General features: G+C 39.6%; 1 protein-coding gene across 2 annotated transcripts in view; it reads left to right on the forward strand.

The window, feature by feature from the left end:
- LOC149313962 (adenylate cyclase type 5-like) overlaps positions 1–20,241 on the forward strand; it is a 321,268-nt gene that overhangs the window by 297,751 nt on the left and 3,276 nt on the right. Inside the window, exons 14-21 of one of the 2 annotated variants that reach the window (XM_089520252.1) lie at positions 2,039–2,155; positions 3,734–3,898; positions 5,896–6,071; positions 11,856–11,888; positions 12,642–12,774; positions 15,468–15,731; positions 17,826–18,030; positions 19,800–19,924. In XM_089520252.1, the coding sequence (XP_089376378.1) occupies positions 2,039–2,155; positions 3,734–3,898; positions 5,896–6,071; positions 11,856–11,888; positions 12,642–12,774; positions 15,468–15,731; positions 17,826–18,030; positions 19,800–19,924 (1,218 nt within the window). The remainder of the gene's footprint in view (positions 1–2,038; positions 2,156–3,733; positions 3,899–5,895; positions 6,072–11,855; positions 11,889–12,641; positions 12,775–15,467; positions 15,732–17,825; positions 18,031–19,799; positions 19,925–20,241) is intronic. The other variant, XM_089520253.1, reaches the window with a different exon arrangement.

Below are 20,241 nucleotides of genomic sequence, written 5' to 3' on the forward strand. Positions count from 1 at the left end.
TTACTTAACACCTTTGGTGCCTAATTGATTTATTCCAAAAGTTCCACGCACATAGTTTTAAACATATTTTAACTTGTTAAATTGTTCAGTATGCTTTTAGTCTGTTTAAATTATTTTTATTGTTTTTTATTTGTGTGCAGCCCCCAAGATCTCATGATATAATATGGGATATAAATATTTTAATAAATGAAATGAACAGAATTCAGAGACACAGCTGTGTTAGTCCAGAGTATCCGTATGCAAGGTGATCTTGTAGCATCTTTGAGATGAACTGTGCAAAAAAAAAAAAAAAAAAAAAATTGTAGCTTTTGTAGATTTGTTCTCCTTCCTCAGATGAATGGAGTTACTTTACCTGATTCCAAATGTTGCTGGTTCTTTTTGAATAGATTACCTAGAGATAGATGCTAGTAAACCCCTTATAGAACGGCCAGATTCAATACAAAACTCATTCTCCTGTTCCTCCTAGTTTTGATGTTTTGGGAAATTTACCAGTATTCCTGACTATGGTTCATGGCTTCAGTTGCAGCCATTGGCAAAGATCCCATCCAGCACTCATGTACTTATGAACATTTCAGGTGATGTTGTGGTGGTCAGTCCAGACTGTTCCTGATGGCTGTGCTAGTGGCCATTCCAAGCTAGGAGTAGGGGAGCTGTGTTAGCACACCAGACTAGTCTCAAATCCAGCATTTTGCGGTGTGTTTGCAATTAATTCACTGTTTGTGTAAGTTACATATTTCCTTACGTATGTGTGCAAAAAATACAGCCGGGCTAACCATTGTCTACCTAACCTCAACTGCCCTTCTACCTTTGTGTCAACAGCTCCACATATCCTACATGCTTTAACATGGAAAAAGATTTATATGTAAAGATTGGAAGGTTCCCAGTGCTGTGGTTACTTATGAATATTTCACAAGCATCAGCTGCAAACAAACAAACAACCCCCCCAATGTATTTATGGACATATGGCCAGTTTATATTAATTTATATGCCTAGCTCACACACACACCCTGTGTAATCATTCTCTTTTTGTCTTTTTAAATTAAACATTCTTCTCTTTCTTTGTAATATATTTTTAAAATCCAGTATTTTGAAAACATCAGCAACAATCTGGTCCACTTAATTTACTGAAAGCTCAGATTGTGGAAGCAGAACATTACACAGTGCTTAGGCAGATGCAGGTCTAAATGTCAATTCAGCTGAACCATATTGAAGAGTGAGGCAACCATCCCAAGCAGCAGAATATAGGTGTCATGACAGAGCAGCAAATTTTTAATCGTTTGGCTGCTTGAATCCCCACCCCCGCCCCCCCAGATCTTTTAACACCTTTGAGTCTAACTGAAGGAGAGAAGTTGGTAGAATGAGCTTTCAAAGACTTGAGTCTACTTCCTCAGATGCAACTCTGAGGAAGTAGGCTCAAGTCTACGAAGGCTCATGCTACCAACTTCTCTCTTTCAATTAGTCTCAGAGGTGCTTAAAAATCCCTTTGCATGTTTATTTTTCAGATTAACACTGTTATGCCTTTAATTTATTATTATTAGTAGTATTGTATTCATTCTTCCAGGGATGGGAGAAGTGTTTGTGGAATTTTTTGCCCTTTATGCCAAAGGAACAGGTCAAGTTTTGATATTATATTGATTTGGATGTCTAGGGAAAAGGTACCATTTGCTGCTCCACCTCAGGTGGCAAAATATCTTGGGCAAGTGCTGTATCCATTTATTCTGGAAGTAACTTAGACATTTCTTACTGGAACACATGAGTGTTTCCAAGTGCAGGAGACACACAAGTCTGGACTGTTGGATACTTTGTTTTACAAATCATTCTCTGGTATTTTGGCCTAAAGCCATTATTTCCACCAGAGGCAGGGAATCAATATGTCAGCCTAGCCAAGCAATTGCATGTTTAGCATTCCCGCCCACAAAATTACTGAGGGGAAAGCAAGTGTCCATTAACCTATTCCAAGCAAATCAGTGATACTTGCTAGTGCATGTTACTTCTTGGTGTGCATGATATTTTGTAACTCACTACAAAATGTCTCCAGCTTTTTCCAGCTCCACTCCAGACCCTTTCAAGGAAGATTGTTCAATCCAGGACCAATAACACCATTGTTGGGGTCTTTACCATTGTTCTGGTTTTCCTCTCAGCCTTTGCCAACATGGTACGTGTTTCATGCTTGTAATTTTATCACCACTCCAGAAACTGCTGAGTAGTCATGCCTAGTACCTTTCATTTGTCATTATGTCTTGAGGATCATGGGAGTTGTAGTCCAACATATTTGGAGGGTGCCAGAATAGAGAAAACTGATGTTGAGTGTACTGCAAAAGTAAGCACAGGTCCTAGTGTATGGATCACCTGGTGAAGTGTCCTTACGTGTGGTTTCTGGCCAACACAACTTGTCCTGGGGACTGGCCAATGCATCAACCAAAATTTGCAAACTGAAAGACAGCCGGGAGTGCCCCCCTGCCAGTGCCACAGGAGCAGTACTGTTCTCGCTGTACATTCATTGAACAGTAATGCAACCCCAAGACAAAGATGGCCACAGCATATTAATTAAATATATGAAATATAACAAGAAGTACAGTAGATGGCATTTTGCATGTCTACTAATCAGTCACTACCATGACCTCTGTATATTAAATTCATATTACACTTAATTGAGCCCAAGTGTTCTTTGTGCCAGGTTAGTTTTCTGGTGTGCAAATGCACCTTCTAATGCAGGGACAAAGTGTGGCTTTCCAAATCCTGCTTTTGGGTTGCAAATTCCATCATCCCTAATCAGCATTGCAAGGAATGAGGGACAGTGGAAGCCCAAAAGCATCTGTAGGGCCATACATTTTCCATCTCTGTTTGAATATACCATATGTACCCGACTATAAGTCGTCTTCATGTATAAATTGAGGGCAGGTTTTGGGGGCAAAATTATGGATTTTGATATGACCCATGGATGTCAAAGGTAAAACTGAAGGACATGTAACAAAGGATGTAAAGGATGGGGCAAAGGAAAACCATGTCAAAGAACGTACAAAATTCCAGCAGCCATAATTGTTTGTGCTCCCCCTAAGGGCTAGATGGATGAAAGGGTAGAGAGAGGTCAGTGCTTCCAGGATAGATTACACCTTTCACCAGGGGATGGTTCCCTTTTTTATATAAGAGTTAAGGTACAGTACTTAGCCTAGGATCTCTACTGCCCCGTCCCAGATTTGTCCCTTCTCACCTGCTGCCCCTCACTCCTGGAACCTTCTTCCCCCAAGAACATGGGTCATCACTTCATTGACGACTTTTAAATCTGAGCTGAAGACCACCCTGTTCAGGGAAGCGTTCCCAGGCACTGTGTAACTATTTATCTGATATTTGATTAGATAGTGGATGTTGATGTTTTAATTGTTGCCTATTTTTTTAACTAATTCTATTTTATATTACTACCTATTGTTTATATGTATTTTGTAGATTGTACACCATTGGCAGGTTTTATATTTATATTGATTGATTATCTATATGTACAGCGCTGTGGAAATAAACTATAATAATAATAATAATAATAACAACAACAATACTTACATTGACCTGTGGATAACCTGATTCAGGTTTTTTGGGTCAATTTTTAACTAAAATTTCTAGACTTACATATGAGTATATACAGTATCTATTTTATGTCTTCTAAGCTTATTTATTTTCTTAGTTATTTCCCTCCTTCTTCTGTACATTTATTTCTTGTTTCTCTCTTACTTTCTCCTAGTTCACATGCAGTACTGTGGATCTCCTCCAGTGTGTGGCCGAAGAATATAACGTCACCCCACATGAAGTGGACATGTGCCATATTAGCTTTTTTGCCTCCAATAACAGCCTGGGAACAGCACAGGGATTGTGTGCTGGCTCCCAGCCAAGCTGCAACTTTCCAGAGGTAATGGATTAAAATGGGGCAGGGGTGTTATATGTATTCAGAAATGAGTGAAAGGTGTGTATGAAACACTTCAGGGAAGGTCCCATCCTGCTATCTAAGGCTTGAATCCAACTGCTAGTTCAAATTAGAGTAGACCCATTGGATCTATGGGATTTACACATATGTTGACTTTTACCAGTCAACAGTTGATTCAGTGAGTCTGCTGTAGCAATTGGATTTAAGTCTAACATCATCCAGTGAACCTGTTACTTTCTGTAGGCATCACTCCCTGTCACTGAGCAGTGATCCCTCTTTTTATCATGTAGAATTAACTTCACATGTTACATAGAATAAGTTGTATAGTTTTTACTGTATAGAGCATTCTCTAGTTATCAGACTTTAGGTGAATAGTTGTAATTTTTTTTAATGCTGTATCAGGTAATAAACTTGCTACATACCGGAAACTAGCACATCAGGGAAGAAAGATCTATTGCAGCCCTATTATGACCTGCTTTTCTACTATGTGGTATAAAAAAAGAAGCTCTCCTGAAAACAGTATATCATTCAATGAAAGTAAAAAGTAAAAAAGAGACGAATTCTTAAATGCACTATTTATGGCTGCATGAGAGAGCAAAACTCAGAAATGTGGTACATGATCTGAATCATAAAGTAGTACAATTCAAATTCTATATCTCAGAATGTGACTCTAATCCCCATAATAATGAGTCTTTTGAGTAGCTGAAGGTCATCACACAGAATTACAAGTTAATAAGAACTGGTAACGCAGCAGTTCTGTGGTAGGTAGAAGAGAGAATCCAAAATGGAGATGAATTTCTTTTTCTTTTTGGCCACTGTTCATTGCCACAGCTCTTTTCTTTCAATTTCTCCTCCTGGTCAATGCACTGCAGGTAGGGGAGAGGAGGGGCAGATTAACTAAGAGTGATTTAGTTTGGGGGTTGCTTTGAATATGATGAGAAACTGAGACAATAGGTACAAAGAGCTCTGGCAGGAGAGGTCCTTCTCTCTTTCTGAGAGAGAAAAGAGTCCATCTGGAGAAAACAGAATATTACTACCTTCAAAGTGTCCCTTTCAGTGGTTCCTCAGATAACAGACATGCAGTCCATCACTAGGGCCATACTTGAAGCCTTACCATCTAGGTAGAAACTGCCAGAGCTTGTGCTCCATTAGTATAGCCTTAAAGAATCCTTAAAGAATCCTAGGACATCTCCTTGCCACAACAAGGCATCAGAGGAGGACTTTGTGGAAGTAGAGTTGCATGCTAAATGTACTAAATTAAAAAAACAAAACCCAAGCAAAGCAAACAACAAAACAAAACCCTTATAAACTGCTGAGAATATAATACAAAACACACACATATGCATATGTACACACATACTTATACTTATATTAATATGTACACACATAGTTTCCATATATACTTGAATCTGAGTTAAAAGCGAATTAACTCCAAGTTAAAAGTATGAGCTTTTAAAATGGATTGTTGAAATTCTAATAGAAGATATGCAAAGCACGCGCGCACACACACACAAATGTATAATTGGCAGAACAACATCATGTGTGTGTGTTTGTGTGTGTGTGTGTGTTTCAGTGTGAGCAGGCAGTTGGAGAAAGTCTGTCTACCCTCGCATCATAGTTTTTATGGATGTCTCATTGCTTCTGTAATCATTGTGCATCTGATACAGGGTAAGCCAGACCTTTCCCTGATCCTGTCCTTTGAAGCACAGAATGCCCAGGTGAGGCAGTTTGGGAGCTTTAAAGTAAGTTAGAGGGGATGGGAATACTTGCCTCCATAGTGCCCCAAAAAACACATCCACCTGTACACATGCAGATGTCCCTAACTGAATTCCAGCCATAGTGTGATAATTTTAAACAAAGATCCTTAGATCCTTCCTTAATGAGAATTTTCTGGACTGTTTAATGGGTATTTGCTTAGCTTTACTGATTCTTACTACCTCTTTTTTCACTTCTTTCCTTTCTTTCTCTTCTCCCCCTCACAGTATTTTACCTACAGTGTCTTACTGAGCCTCCTGGCCTGCTCTGTGTTCCTTCAGATCAGCTGCATCGGGAAACTCATTTTGATGTTGGTTATTGAATTTATATATGTCCTCATTGTGGAAGTGCCGGGGCTTACCCTCTTTGATAATGCAGATCTTCTTGTTACAGCCAATGCCATGTAAGTGGATATAAAGAGTAATTCTTATAGACTGGTACATTTGCTTGATAAACTGGGGGACTGGCAGCCAAATCTGATGTTTGAGATAATGTGCATGGATTTCAGACTGTAGGAAGAGATATACTGCAAGACTGAATATTCCTCATTTTAAAAGTTTCCTGCTCATAGAAATATAGATGCTCACAGAAAGAGTTTTATCCTATCCAGTGTAGGGACTATTTGGTCATAAGGAGGAGCATTTAGTCCTGTGAGTTTTCCTCACCTCCAGTCTGAAATGAGCCAGTCCAAAAACAGGCTTGCCATCTTATCTGCTCTTTGGGAGAACTAAGCCTGAGACTTTATGCAAGCAACTGCACATAAACAGAGGAATTGTGGAATATCAACAGCTGAGTCACCACTGTGTGTTATTAAGTCCTCTCTTCTTATTCTGTTGTATAATTTGAATGTTATACTTTGAACCACTCTTGAACTCTCAGTTGAGACTCAAACGTGTCTTTTTTGCGTCAAGCAGGAGGCTTGTGCCTTAGTCATGCAGAAAGCTTACTAACACATCTCCCCCCCCCCCCCCCATCACATAATTCTTATTCAGCCAAAAAAGTAATGGTGATGGTAGTTGGAGGGATGGAAAGAGGTAGGGAATGAAAAAGACACACACAAGTGGGTTGTCCCCAGAATTTTCTGCCTTAGTTAAACATTATTTTTTGGCATCCCTAATACTATACACATTCATCCACCTGAAAATGAGTCAGGTTAATTTCAACAGAACTGTCTTCCAAATAAATGTATTTCAGTTGACAGATGTGATTCATATTTAATACCAAATATCCATGGCACTGAAGGAGTGGGGTTGGGCAAGTGGAAACATTCCTTCTTAATCTGTGGAAATAACTATTCAAAAACTACTAGTGTTAGTAATGCCATTGGTCTACACAGGAATCAATGCAAGGTGGTGGAGTCAATTATACCACTTTGAACAAATGACGGATTGTTTTAAAATATTCCCCAAATCTAAAGCATCAGAGAGAGACATTCTAATAAAAAATGCAGTCCCCTCATCTCCCAGACTAGAGTGATATTACCCATTCTATGGTTCAGCTCTCTGCTCTTTCATTTCCATCTTATTCTGCTCTGTGGCCAAATTCATAGTCACACCAACAGGCAAGATGGCATGTTCTTCCTCTCACCTCCTCCCTGGAACCTTTTGGTCTTTATTTAAGTTTTTTAAAATGTTTCAATTACATTTACATTTTTGTATGTTGTGAATTTCAACTGTGTTTCTTTTGTAAGCCACCTTGAGTCTCAGACTGGGAAAAAAGAAGTATTAATGTTAATAATAGCAATAGTGATTCTGCACCACTAAAAAAATCTGAAGAGTTTCCAAGCCCTTTGCAGAGATTTTTGAGGCTGCCCAAAGGCAGCACATATGTGTGTGTGTCATAGGGAGAATCATCATGACCTACAGTTTGGAAATATCATCTTGTGATCAAAAATGACAGTAACAGTAACAGATGGCAAGATCAGAATTCAAAATTATTTTAATCAATTAGAAAGCTGGACCATAACTAACAGAATGAATTTCAACACAAAGAAATGTAAGATACTACACTTAGGCAGTAAAAATGAAATGTACAGGTATAGGATACCTAGCTTGACAATAGTACATGTGAAAGGGAATGAGGAATCTTAGTAGACCACAAGCTGAACATGAGTCAGCAATGTGATGCAGCAAAGCCAATGTGATTCTAGGCTGCAGCAATAGGAATATAGTGTCTAGATCAAGAAAATGATAGTACCACTCCATTCTGCTTTGGTCAGGCCTCACCTGGAGGGAGTACTGTGGCCAGTTCTGGACACCACAATTCAAGAAGGATATCAACATGCTGGAGTATGTATGTCCAGAGGAGGGTGACCAAAATGGTGAAAGGTCTGAAACTCATGCACTATATGAGGAATGGTTTAGGGAGCTGGGTATGTTCAGCCTGGAGAAGAGAAGGTTAAATATAGAGGATGGAACAAATTTGTTTACTGCTGCTCCAGAGGCTAGAACATGGAGCAATGGATTCAAACTACAGGAAAAGAGATTCCACCTAAACATTAGAAAGAAATTCCTGACCCTAAGATCTGTTCAACAGTAGAATACACTGTAAAGTCGAAGACTTTCATGGCCGGCATCCATAGTTTTTTGTGGGTTTTTCAGGCTATGCCGCCATGTTCTAGCAGAGTTTCTTTCTGACGTTTCGCCAGCATCTGTGGCTGGCATCTTCAGAGAATGAAGATGCCAACCACAGATGCTGGCAAAACATCAGAAAGAAACTCTGCTAGAACATGGCCACATAGCCCAAAAAACCCACAAAAAAACAGTAGAATACACTGTCTCAGAGGCTGATGGTCAGCACTGGAACTAAGGTCACACGTTTTTTCACCAAAAGGTCACTCTTGCATTACTACCAAACACTGTTTTTCAGCAACCTAATATATATGTAAAGAACCTTTTAGCTGTTGGTAGAGCTAAATATTCTAAAGGTACCAGATCCCATCTTGGAAGCTAAGCAGGGTCAGCCCTGGTTAGTACTTACTTATATTAGTGACTGCCAACAAATACTAGGTGCTGTAGACTATACTGCAAAGGAAGGAACTGGCAAAACCACCTTTGAGCTTTCCTTGCCTAAGAAAACTCTATGAAATTCATGGGGATGCCTGGGGTTAGTAGGCAACTTGAAGCCACATAGACATGCACACTTGTTGGGTGATAGGACATGAGAAATCTTTGCTAGTCTACTGCAAATAATCCAGAGATCTAACAGTAGATCACTACCACCCTCCTTAAAATACTGAACAACTTCTGATGATATGTTTCTATGCATAAATAAAGCTAAACAAATTATAAAACATTCTCCCTGCCTGAACAGTGACCATGCTGCTTCTCCATTTTTTATTGCTTTACTAACATCAGTCCACTTGGGTGTGTTTTCCACCTCTCACATAAGAGAAAATTGATGGCAAATTAGGAGGAGGCATTTGAAGGAATCATCTGAAAACAAAACATATTTTAGACATTTGTATATTGTGAGGAATGTGGATAAACTGAATTAGGCTAAATTAGAGCACTTAGAAGCAATTATTTATAATAATTATTTGAATTATTGTAATTTGTATTTGTAATTCAGTAATAAGCATGAATAAATACACAGGTTTTTCCCAGAAAGAAGCTGAAGTCTCACCACTCGCTAAACGATTTTTGCTTCTGGTGAAAGTTCCATTTATGGTTATGGCCTGATTGCATGATGAACCATTTACAGCTTTTGGGAAATATTGTGTACAGTGAGCCAGCCATGGTCTGGGTGGACTCACTTCCAAACACAGTGAACACCATTTCATAACTATTTAATTAGACATCTGTCTAAACCACTTAATTACTTTACATAGCATGCACACTAATTAGCAAATTATACAGATGTCACCTCTTTAACCAAATGTAGTAACATATAACAGGATGGAAGTAATGAATTAAAAGAAATATAGCTAACTGTTAACTAGTTACAAGGACATAAAAAGATAACAGGACTGATAGTACTAGTAGCCATCCACCTAGACCCACTCTTAGTTTTGTCAAATACATTTAGCTTCTGAGATACACAGAGGTCTTCTCTGAAACACTGCCAGATTCCAATCCTAAGCCTTTCCTGGGCATACTCTGTCACAATGAGTGGGACCAATGACAAGTTTATGGTTTTATGATGTAGCAAGTAATCTTTTATAGGTACTTTTACAGTTTTTACAGTTACTCTTTAAGGGTGCTGTAAGGAATTTTGAGTGCCATTTCCAAGTTTTGTATCATTTCCTTATCAGTGCTACAATATTTTTTTTTAAAAAAAAGTCTAAGTATAAAGAATAACAGAGCAATGGATTTGGCATGTGTTGCAAAGTAATGACAACTGGTTATTTCCCAAACATTAGAACAAGTACAGTCAGCCCCCCATAGATTCAGTATCCACAGATTCAACCATCTGCAGCTTGAAAATATTTTTTAATCCAAAAAGCAAACCTTAATTTTGCCATTTTATATAAGGGACACAAGAGAGCCAGTGTGGTGTAGAGGTTTGATTATCTGCTCGAGTATAAAAACCCACTGGACGATCTTGCACAAGTGATACTTGCTCAGCTTCAGAAGATGGCAATGGAAAAACTCCTCTGAAGAAAGCTGCCAAGAAAACTCTATGATAGCTTTACGTTAGGGTCACCAGAAATAAAAAAATAACTTGGAGACACACCACAACAAAATAAGGGACACTATTTACTATGCCACTGTATAGTCAGCACACTGCCCTTTGCATTTGGATGTGTTTGGGTAGGTGAAATTACTAGCAGAAGAAAGTCTTTGGAAGTGGTTATGGCTCCACATAGTGTTCAAAGTGAAAAACTGTAACAATGATGTGAACCAGTTGCCTGTTGTAGCTCAGACCTATTCAAAATACATGATGAGGAATATGAGTTCTTTCCGGTGAGGTTTTTATTATTAAATCACTCCACCTAGTTCACAGAAGGGGATGCAGTCAGTGGCTTAGTGGTTAAGACACTAGTTCTGACAAAAGGAAGATTGGAAGGTTGACAGTTCAATGCCTAAGTGCTGCATGATGGGGAGAGCTCCTGTCACTAGTCCCAGCTTTTGCTATCCTAGCAGTATGAAAACATGCAAATACATGTAGATAAACATGTACCACTTCGGTGGAAAGGTAACAGCATTCAATACAGTCATGCTGGCCATATGACCACCGGAGTCGTCTTTGGACAACGCTGGCTCTTTGGCTTAGAAACGGAGATGAGCACCACCCCCCACAGTCAGTTATGACTAAATATTAATGTCAAGGGGCTAGCTTTATTTTACCTTTAATTCACAGAAGGTCTGCACATGACACTGGGATCCAGTTTGTTTACTGGGAGGTAGTTGAGCAGAGTAGTACAGTTTTTCAGTAGGGGTAGATAGAAAAAATGTGCAATTGATGCAGAGCGGGAAGAGTTGCCCCTGGGAAGCTGGATATGATGTATTGGGGATGACCTTTCTTCCTCTGTTACTTTCAGTCAGAATGTTCTGCCAAACAAGCCTTTTACCCTCCATCAAGACTTCTCTCAGCTTACAAAGTATTAAAAGAGTTTGTTTTAATCTTATACTGCAAGTTGCCTTGTGTCCCACATTGAGAGAAAGGCAGGATATAAGTTAAATAAATAAATCCCATTGAAAACATCAATATTTATTTCTGCGTAAATGCATATGAAGTTGTAAGGCTGAAGCCCTTCCATTGGTACTCAAGCTTTTAAAAAAATAATTGTCTCAAATTTTCACTGTTGGAATAGGGCAATCTGAAATTGTAAACAGAAAGGAGACAAGCTCCATGTGCTGTTAGATGATCAGTTTGTTCTTTTTTTTAAAGGTCCTATGCATTTTGGCCTATATAGATGCAGGCCTTCTTCAGGAGAATTCAACAAAAATCACTGTAGTTGCCAATAACACTTTCCTAACGGTTGGACCATTAAATATTAACTAATACTAATACTTTGAAAGAATAAACAGTTTTGAGAAGAGAGTGTTATCCTGTTACTGATAGTAGTTCAAGACTGAGAGACAGTGACATGCTAAGTTGCTAAGTAAATAAGATGTGGTTCACAACTTAAAATGCTCCTAGTGTAGCACTCAAGTATGCTACACTGAACTCTGAATGTGAAACTGAGAAGATGGTGTAGCAAACCATACATTTTTCTAAAACCTGTCTCCTCTTGTTATTTCAGTGTGTTTACCAATGGGACCTGGAATGGCATGTGGTGAGTTATGGGGTGTGGGAGAGTCTGAAATTTCCTTTTTGAAATATTACATGACTGGTAGTTATAGTTGGTGCGGACATTAACATGGCCTGTTCTTATTTGTGGCTGAAAACACAATTCTCATCTCACATAGATGTATTTTATTCATTTTGCACTCTTACTGAGCTGTTTGCAACACTATCGTGTATTGTGTGCCTCAGGGTTCCAACTTAATTAGGATTTAAAACCCGCTTTAAGTACTAGTCACAGGGGCAATACCACATTGACCCTTAACTGTGTATGAAGGGAAGAAGGAATCTGACTGCAATATAGGCTGAAGGAGAGAGAGAGCAAAGGAAACTACAGTTAAGTGTCCTATTCCCAGCCCTTTAATGGCACAGAAATTAAATGCATTAATTCTAGAGATCCAGCAACGTTTTTATCTTTGACTTTAAAGGAGTTTATGATACAACACACCTGGCTTCTGCAATAATTGAAGGGCATAAGAGAAAGATGCATTGTCCACACATAATACTGAATATGAATGCTTGGACTAATGCAGAAACAATGTGTTGATTCACATAACAATGATGTGTTGAGCAGCATGAAGTATTCAGTTAATTCTACTAACTGCCAGCTTGATCAGTCCTAGTATATGTACCTGCTGCAAAACCAACAGCTAAGAAATAGCTTTATATTTTCTCATTCTGCTCCAGCTGAATGACTCTCATCTAGGAATATTCACAGACTGGTGTGTTTTCATGTCTTATACAGCCCTCCAAGTGTGTCCCGGGTGGCCCTCAAGATTGTGACCCCTGTCGTGATCACAGTGTTTGTCTTGGCAGTGTATCTTCACGCTCAGCAGGTGGAATCCACAGCAAGACTTGATTTCCTCTGGAAGCTTCAGGTGTGTGCTTTTGAATATTACATATCAGAGTGGTATTTTATAATCAGGAAACGATTGCTGTTCAGGCTGTTACAGCACCGTAGCTTTGTGCTCATAAATCAGAGCTAACACAAAGGAAACCTCTACATCATTTTCCCCCCATCTGAGGATCACAAAGGCCTTGACGTACATAGTCCCCAAGGGCTTGATGCATGCTTGTAGAGCTGTTGTGTGCATTGAAGTTGTTTGTGACTTACGATGACCCTATCACAGATTTATTCTTGGCAAGATTTATTCAGAGCGGTTTTTGCCATTGCCTTCTTCTGAGGATGAGAGAGTGACTTGCTCAAGGTTACATCTTGAGTTTCTATGCTCAAGCGAGGATTTGAGCCCTGGTGTCCAGAGTCATAGTCCAACGCTCAAACCAAAGCACGACACTGTCTCTCTTTTGTATAGTTAGCAGGTATATTTTACAGTGAGAGAGGGTAGGCTTGCTGAACTACTTTGAGAACAGTTATCGGAGGGGGGTATTACATTAGTAAATAAAGGTTGTGCCATGAGCCAACTGGAGTAATGTATATACTCAACTATAAGTCAACCTCATGTATAAGTTCAGGGTAGGTTTTGGGGCCCAAATTATGAATTTTGATATGACCCATGGATAAGGTGAGGGTAAAACTTAAGGGCATGTAACAAAGGATGTAAAGGATGGGGCAAAGGAAAACAATGCCAAAGAACTTACAAAGTTCCAGCAGGCATAACTGTTTGTGCTCACACTAAAGACTGGATGGATAGAGTAGAGGGAGCTCACCAGGGGATGGTTCCTTTTTTATATAAGGTTTAAGATACAGTACTGTTGGAAGAAACTTATGCATTCTCTTTCCCCTCAGTATATAGTTAGGGTTTAATTTAGGTCCCTCTCTCTTTAAGACTGTCTTTATCTCAAGATTTTAAACTGTTAATCTTACTGTTAGTATGTGTCGCTAGCCTTATATATTTCTCTTAATCTTCCTGATATATATATATATATATATATATAGAGAGAGAGAGAGAGAGAGAGAGAGAGAGAGAGAGAGAGAGAGTAGGATTTAGTTTTCGTTATGTAATTATTTATTAAAGCCATTATTATTATTATTATTAGAGTAAGTCTTTATTCTTCAGAAAGACAGATTTAAAATAATAGTCTGACCTCCACTTTTGTTGTTCTGCTGATGAAAGCTGAACTCTTAACAAGCTTAACTTTCACACTTGCATATTTTTGTTTCCCTTTAAAAAAGTTAACACCCTGGGAAACTAAAAATTGCATCCCACAAGTACTTACATAGACCAGTGCATAAGTTGACTCCAGTTTTTGGGGTCAGTTTTTGACTACAATTTCTAGACTTACACATGAATATACACAGCAATTTTTAAATGCTGTACAAGGTTTCCCTTAAAGTGTTTACATTAGGCTCTAAGGAACAAACATTCCAGAACACTTTTTCAGTGTTGACTAATGTTATTTTCTGGAGCTTCCAAAATAATAGCTACAAGCATGTCTTAGAATTCTACTCCTGATCCAAAAACTTACTGAGAGCTCAGTATTAGGTCCATACTAAATTTTCAAGTGTTCAACTTCTGTTCCTGCCGGACTTCATTAATCCCTTATGTTTGTTTGTTAACTTTTTTATTTATATCCCGTCATTCTGCACCCACACCCCAGCCTTTCTCCTCCGCACCCACCATTTAGTTGAATTAAATTACATTAAGTTTGAGTGCTAGACCAGGACTCCAGGAGACCAAGGTTCAAATCCCCACTTAGCCATGGAAACTCACTCAGTGACCTTGGACAAGTCATACACTCTCAGCCTCAGAAGAAAGCAAGGGCAAAGCCTTCTGGTGGTGCAGTGGTGAAATGCCAGTACTACAGCCAAAACATTGTGAGTTCGATCCTGAGGGCTCCAGGTTGACTTGGCTTTCCATCCTCTTGTATGTTGGTAAAAAGAGTCCCCAGCTTGTTGGGGGCAATTGGCTAACACATTGTAAACCACCTAGAGAGTGCTTCTTACCACTATAAAGTGGTATAGAAATGTGAGTGCTATTGCTGTTCAGAACAAATCTTGAGAAGAAAATACTAGGATAGGGTTGCCATAAATTGGATTCAACTTGAAGGCACATAACAACAAATGTATCCGTCTTTTAATAAAACATTTGTGTTTTTTTCTTCATCCTTTGCATGTCTAGCTATACACATTTTGTCCACATGGTTTTGTGCATAGTTTACCTCTCTGAAACACTCCGTAAGCCTTGCAAACATTCATATTTTGAAGCAAACTACTTTTCATCTCACAAGGTATCTTGAGAGATGTGAAATGGCTTTTTTTGTCTTGTGGAATACAATAAAATTATTTTCCATGGCTAAGCAGACTCCTTTTGTTTTGATGACTGCGCTGGACATCAGTATATAAAAGTGAGATTTCTCTGTGTCTAAGAGCAACAAAAAGTGGGACCACCCCACCCCACAAAAAATCACTGACGGGAAAAGAGGTGTGGTTGTTTCGCAAATTATGTCTGCAAAAAGCAGCACATAATTTGACCTAATTAGGCTCCATTTGACACGTTTCGGTTTATAAGCCTTGTATCTGTTTCTAACCTATTTCCTGCATGAACGAATCTGATTTGGAACCACATCTCTCCCCTCTCTTTCTTTTTTTCTCTCCTCCACCACACTCCAGGCCACTGAAGAAAAGGAGGAGATGGAGGAACTGCAAGCCTACAACAGACGGCTCCTCCACAACATCTTGCCAAAGGATGTAGCAGCCCACTTTCTTGCACAGGAGCGGAGGAATGATGAGCTGTACTACCAGTCGTGTGAATGCGTGGCTGTCATGTTTGCTTCCATCAGCAACTTCTCAGAATTCTATGTAGAGTTAGAAGCCAACAATGAAGGGGTGGAGTGCTTGAGGCTCCTGAATGAAATCATTGCTGACTTTGATGAGGTGAGCAATCTTTACCAGCTCTAATGACGTGTAATGGTTAAGAGTGCTGGGCAAAGACCAGGGAGGCCTGGGTTCAGGTCCCCACTCCGCTCTGAAGTTTTCTGCGTATCCTTGGGCAAGTCAACCTCTTTCAGTCTGGCATTCCTCAGAGGGATATTGTTGTGAAGATAAAAATGGAGTAGGAAAGGTGGAAAATAAAGGCTAGATGGAAACTAGGTAGCACTGTGGTTAGTTTGCTGCATGCCTGACTCTTGTGTTGTCCAAACAACAGTCTTACTTACTCTTTTGATTACTGCTGTACAACATACTCACTCAGACATGCAGCTGAGCCCAGATCATGTGTTGCAAACATGAAGTCAGGCATATTGCTTGGGATTCAACAAGGCTTATGCCTTTTATGTCTTCCAAGGCTCATGGAAAGAAGTTGTGTCACAGTCTGTGGTTCAGTTACCACTCCTTGCACCCTGACACCATGCAACAGTAAGTGCAGTAAGCTAAAGTGTAAGCTTGTCATGCATGGCAGTTGAAATATGATCCCATGCATGCAGTGTAAGGCAGAGACTCTTAGCTTTGTCTCACTTGTAAGAAATCTTCAGTGCCTTCATTATTACTAGTTGTAGCTAAAACACATTTGCACTAAACTGTTGCTCAAAAAGGCAAACAAGGGCCATGGGAAGATGCTCTGCCAGCCCCATAGGCTTAACAGAACAACTGTCCCTAATCCAACTTGTATATGTCTGGTAGCAAATGGTACCTCATCCCCATCTACTCTAGTTAAGGTTCATCCAAAGCCAGTCAAGTTATATTGATACATAAAGCAAAAAATCATTCAGGCACCTCTAGCTGTCAAAACAAAATAAAAATATCTGCACAAAAAAATAATGAAACAATCCACTCAAAATCAGCCACCTCACTCTGCTTACTAGTGGGGCCAGCCCTGACAGCAAGCATAGGGCAAAAGACATGGGCTACACTCATGGCAGGGCCAAAGATGAAGCCTAACATGAGAAGTTGAACTGTCCCCCTGGAGGTGAGCCAGAATCCTTATGTCAGATCTGATGCTAGGATACACCAAAACAACTCTCATTTTACTTACTAGTTTTGGAGATGCTAAAACAGAACTTAGCCTGCATCCGCACTGCAGAAATAATCCAGGCTGACATCACTGTAACTGCCATGGCTCCATGCTATGGAATACTGGGAATTATCAAAGCTCTTTGACAGAGAAGGCTCCGTGTCTCCCAAAACTACAGTTCGCAGAATTCCACAGCATGGAGCCGTGGGAGTTAAAGTGGTGTCAATGTGGATTATTTCAGTAGCGCAGATGCAGCTTCAGTTGCCCTTCTACCTGCCAGAACCAACCAATGCATCCAAGCACACACATTACAGAAATGACTGAACATCATCTGTCTGTGGTGTGCAGAGGCTGCAATCTAACATCCCTTCAGCATAACATAAACACCCACTCGTGGAGATATGCTAGTGAGCACTATGCACCCCTCATGAAAAATAGCAACATTGCACAGCATATATCAATTATCAGGTGCTGCTGCACAGTGCTCCTTTTGGGCAGTATAAGATGCAGAACCACAACGCACAATATAAGATGCACAGCTACAGTGTACAGTGCACAGTGTGCAACCAAAACTTGCAAAGGCAGAGGAACCCACTGACTGCACAGTTTGGCTTCCTGCATTATCAGGAGAATATTTCCATTGCCTAAGTGTGACTTTTTGGGCCCACGTGAGTAGTCTGATTTATACGTGTGTATGTCTCTAACTGGAAGCCAGCTGGAGGGAATGTAGCATATATATATATATTAACATACTCTCAAATTCTGGTATTTTATTTATTTTATGTATATTCCATCTTTCTCTTTCTACAAGATCTAAGACAGTGATTTAATATTGTGCATGTTTATTCTTGTATAAACATCATTTGAGGTCCCTTTACAGGGGATCTACATGAGGACACAAGGCCTACAAGACAACTGCATAATGTACAATGCACATACTCATGTGGGTGTATCACACAGGAATTGCTGAATGATACATGCCCTTTTCACTAACTTGGTTCCTTTTTTTGGCCATGCAGATTATAAGTGAGGACCAGTTTCGGCAGCTGGAAAAGATCAAAACTATAGGCAGCACATACATGGCTGCTTCAGGCCTTAATGATTCCACCTATGATAAAGCAGGCAAAACGCATATCAAAGCCCTGGCTGACTTTGCCATGAGGTTAATGGATCAAATGAAATACATCAATGAGCATTCGTTCAACAACTTCCAGATGAAAATAGGTAAATGTAATGGTTGTAGGTTTTGCTGCTGGGGTTCATCCTGTGTAGCTATCCTATATGTTCAGAATTATAAATGCCACATGGTAATTAGTGCCGCTTCTGCAAATGGCTGTACATAGTTAAAAATATTGTCTGAGAATCCTGCATCAGGAGACATACATCAGTCATGCAACTGTCTCCATAGCTGTGTCTCCTCCCTGCAAAAATTCAGTGTCAGTAAGGCAGCTTTCCAACTCAACCATTTCCGTGTTATTTGGGGGGGGGGGGGGGGTGAGCAAGGACGTATCTAGCTAGTTGCCTGCAGCTGGACATGCTACAACAGGCATCTGCAGTGTGTATTGAGAATCCTTGGGAGTCCCTGCAGAAGACATCCTTGAATTCTGACCGCCACAGTGACAAAAAAAAAAAAAAAAAAAGAGTTGGGATGATGCAAATCTGATTTATGTCATTGTAATTCATGAACAGTATGCCAGCTGCCATTTTGCCCAATCTATATTCCATTGGCACCATCAGTTATATTTTATGTAGAGAGCTGACTCCCTGCATTGGAGATAAAGATGAAGCAACACTGACAGTGGAAAGAACAAAGGCCAAACAAAGAAATAAAACTTACATTACATGTTGAGTCTCCCTTATCCAAAATGCTTGGGACCAGAGGTGTTTGGATTTTGTTTTTGTTTTTTTAATTTAGGAATGCCCATATTTGCATATACTTTGCATATGTACATAATGAGGTATCTTGGAGACATAAAATTTGTATAGAACTGAACCATTAGAATGCACGTGTGTCACTATCTCAGCCACCCATGAATAAAGTTTTGGTTTTTGGAATTATTTCAGAATTTTGGAAAAAGGAGACTCACCTGTAGTGTGGTGCAGTGGTTCCCAAATTTTGATCCTCCAGGTTTTTTGGACTTCATTTTCCAGAAACCCCAGCCAGCTTGACTAGTCAAGAATTACTGGAGCTGAAATCCAAGATATCTGGAGGATTAAAGTTTGGGAGCCACTTGTGTTGTGTTTTTCCTTTGGCAAGAACAACTGTTTAGAACTACATCTGTTGGACAAGAAAGCTCCTACAGCAGGGATGGGCAACCATAGACTTCTAGATAGTTTGGATCTATCGATCCCATCAATCCTGTAAAGCACAGCCCATGGCAAGGGATTGCAAGAGCTGGGGTTCAAAAACATATGAAAGACCAGAGTTGCCCACCATTGTCCCAGAGTATTCTGCTACTGTAGCAAATGGATCTCTGCTTTGAAACATCTCCAGACAGGCCCTGTTCCTGATTCAGCACGCTCTTCTTATGGCTTTATGTCAAAAGTCTGGTGTCTGAAAGGAGAGGATTATTTCAGCATGAAAGAACCAAGGAAATGCTCAGTGCTTTCACTGAAATCAGTGGAATGGAGTGATGCTTTATTTTCAAATTTTTACAATTGTAATACCATCAAAGCTGCTTTTCTAAAAGACAAATTGCTCATTTCCACTCTTTGATAAACAGTTTCAGAAACAGAATCTCTCTGTGGAAAATACAAAATTCACTAACGTAGACTGGTATCTGCCAATTCATATATTACATTTCCTCCCCTATGAAAATTAAACATAGCCCTTTAGCACATGACACTTTTCCTCCAGAAGGTTAATAGACTACCCATTCAAAATTTAGCCCTGGCCAGTTGATTGGATGGTTTGTCCCCTTCCAGCTTAAAAAAAAAAAATTGTAAGCAGCCATTTACTCATCGGTGTCTAACTCCTTACCATGTGTTTCTAGGGCTCAATATTGGTCCAGTGGTAGCTGGGGTCATAGGTGCACGTAAACCCCAGTATGATATTTGGGGGAACACAGTGAATGTAGCCAGTCGAATGGACAGCACAGGTGTGCCTGATAGGATTCAGGTGAGTTTTTCAATACCTATTCTCCTCCTCTCTCTCCAAAGTATTCTTAGGAATCTCTACACAATTCACTGGTAAAAAAGACAAGTTGCTTAATGTACATTTTAATACACACCCGCCTGCCCAGGACCAAGCAAAAAAATCTTAATTTTAATAATAAAAAATAGAAAGAAACCACCACAAGCTAGTTTAAAGATTGGTCAGTGTCTGGGGACGTTAATTTCCCATGTAATGACCTGGAAAAGCAACAAAAGGCCCAGTGTGGCGTTTGTCTTTCTTGTGCAATTGTGGAATACTCCCTTAACTCCCTTAACTAATCA

This window comes from Sceloporus occidentalis, unplaced genomic scaffold (genome assembly GCF_023333645.1).
Source record: "Sceloporus occidentalis isolate IW3139 unplaced genomic scaffold, rSceOcc1.0.p SCAF_4, whole genome shotgun sequence".
NCBI lineage: Eukaryota > Metazoa > Chordata > Lepidosauria > Squamata > Phrynosomatidae > Sceloporus > Sceloporus occidentalis.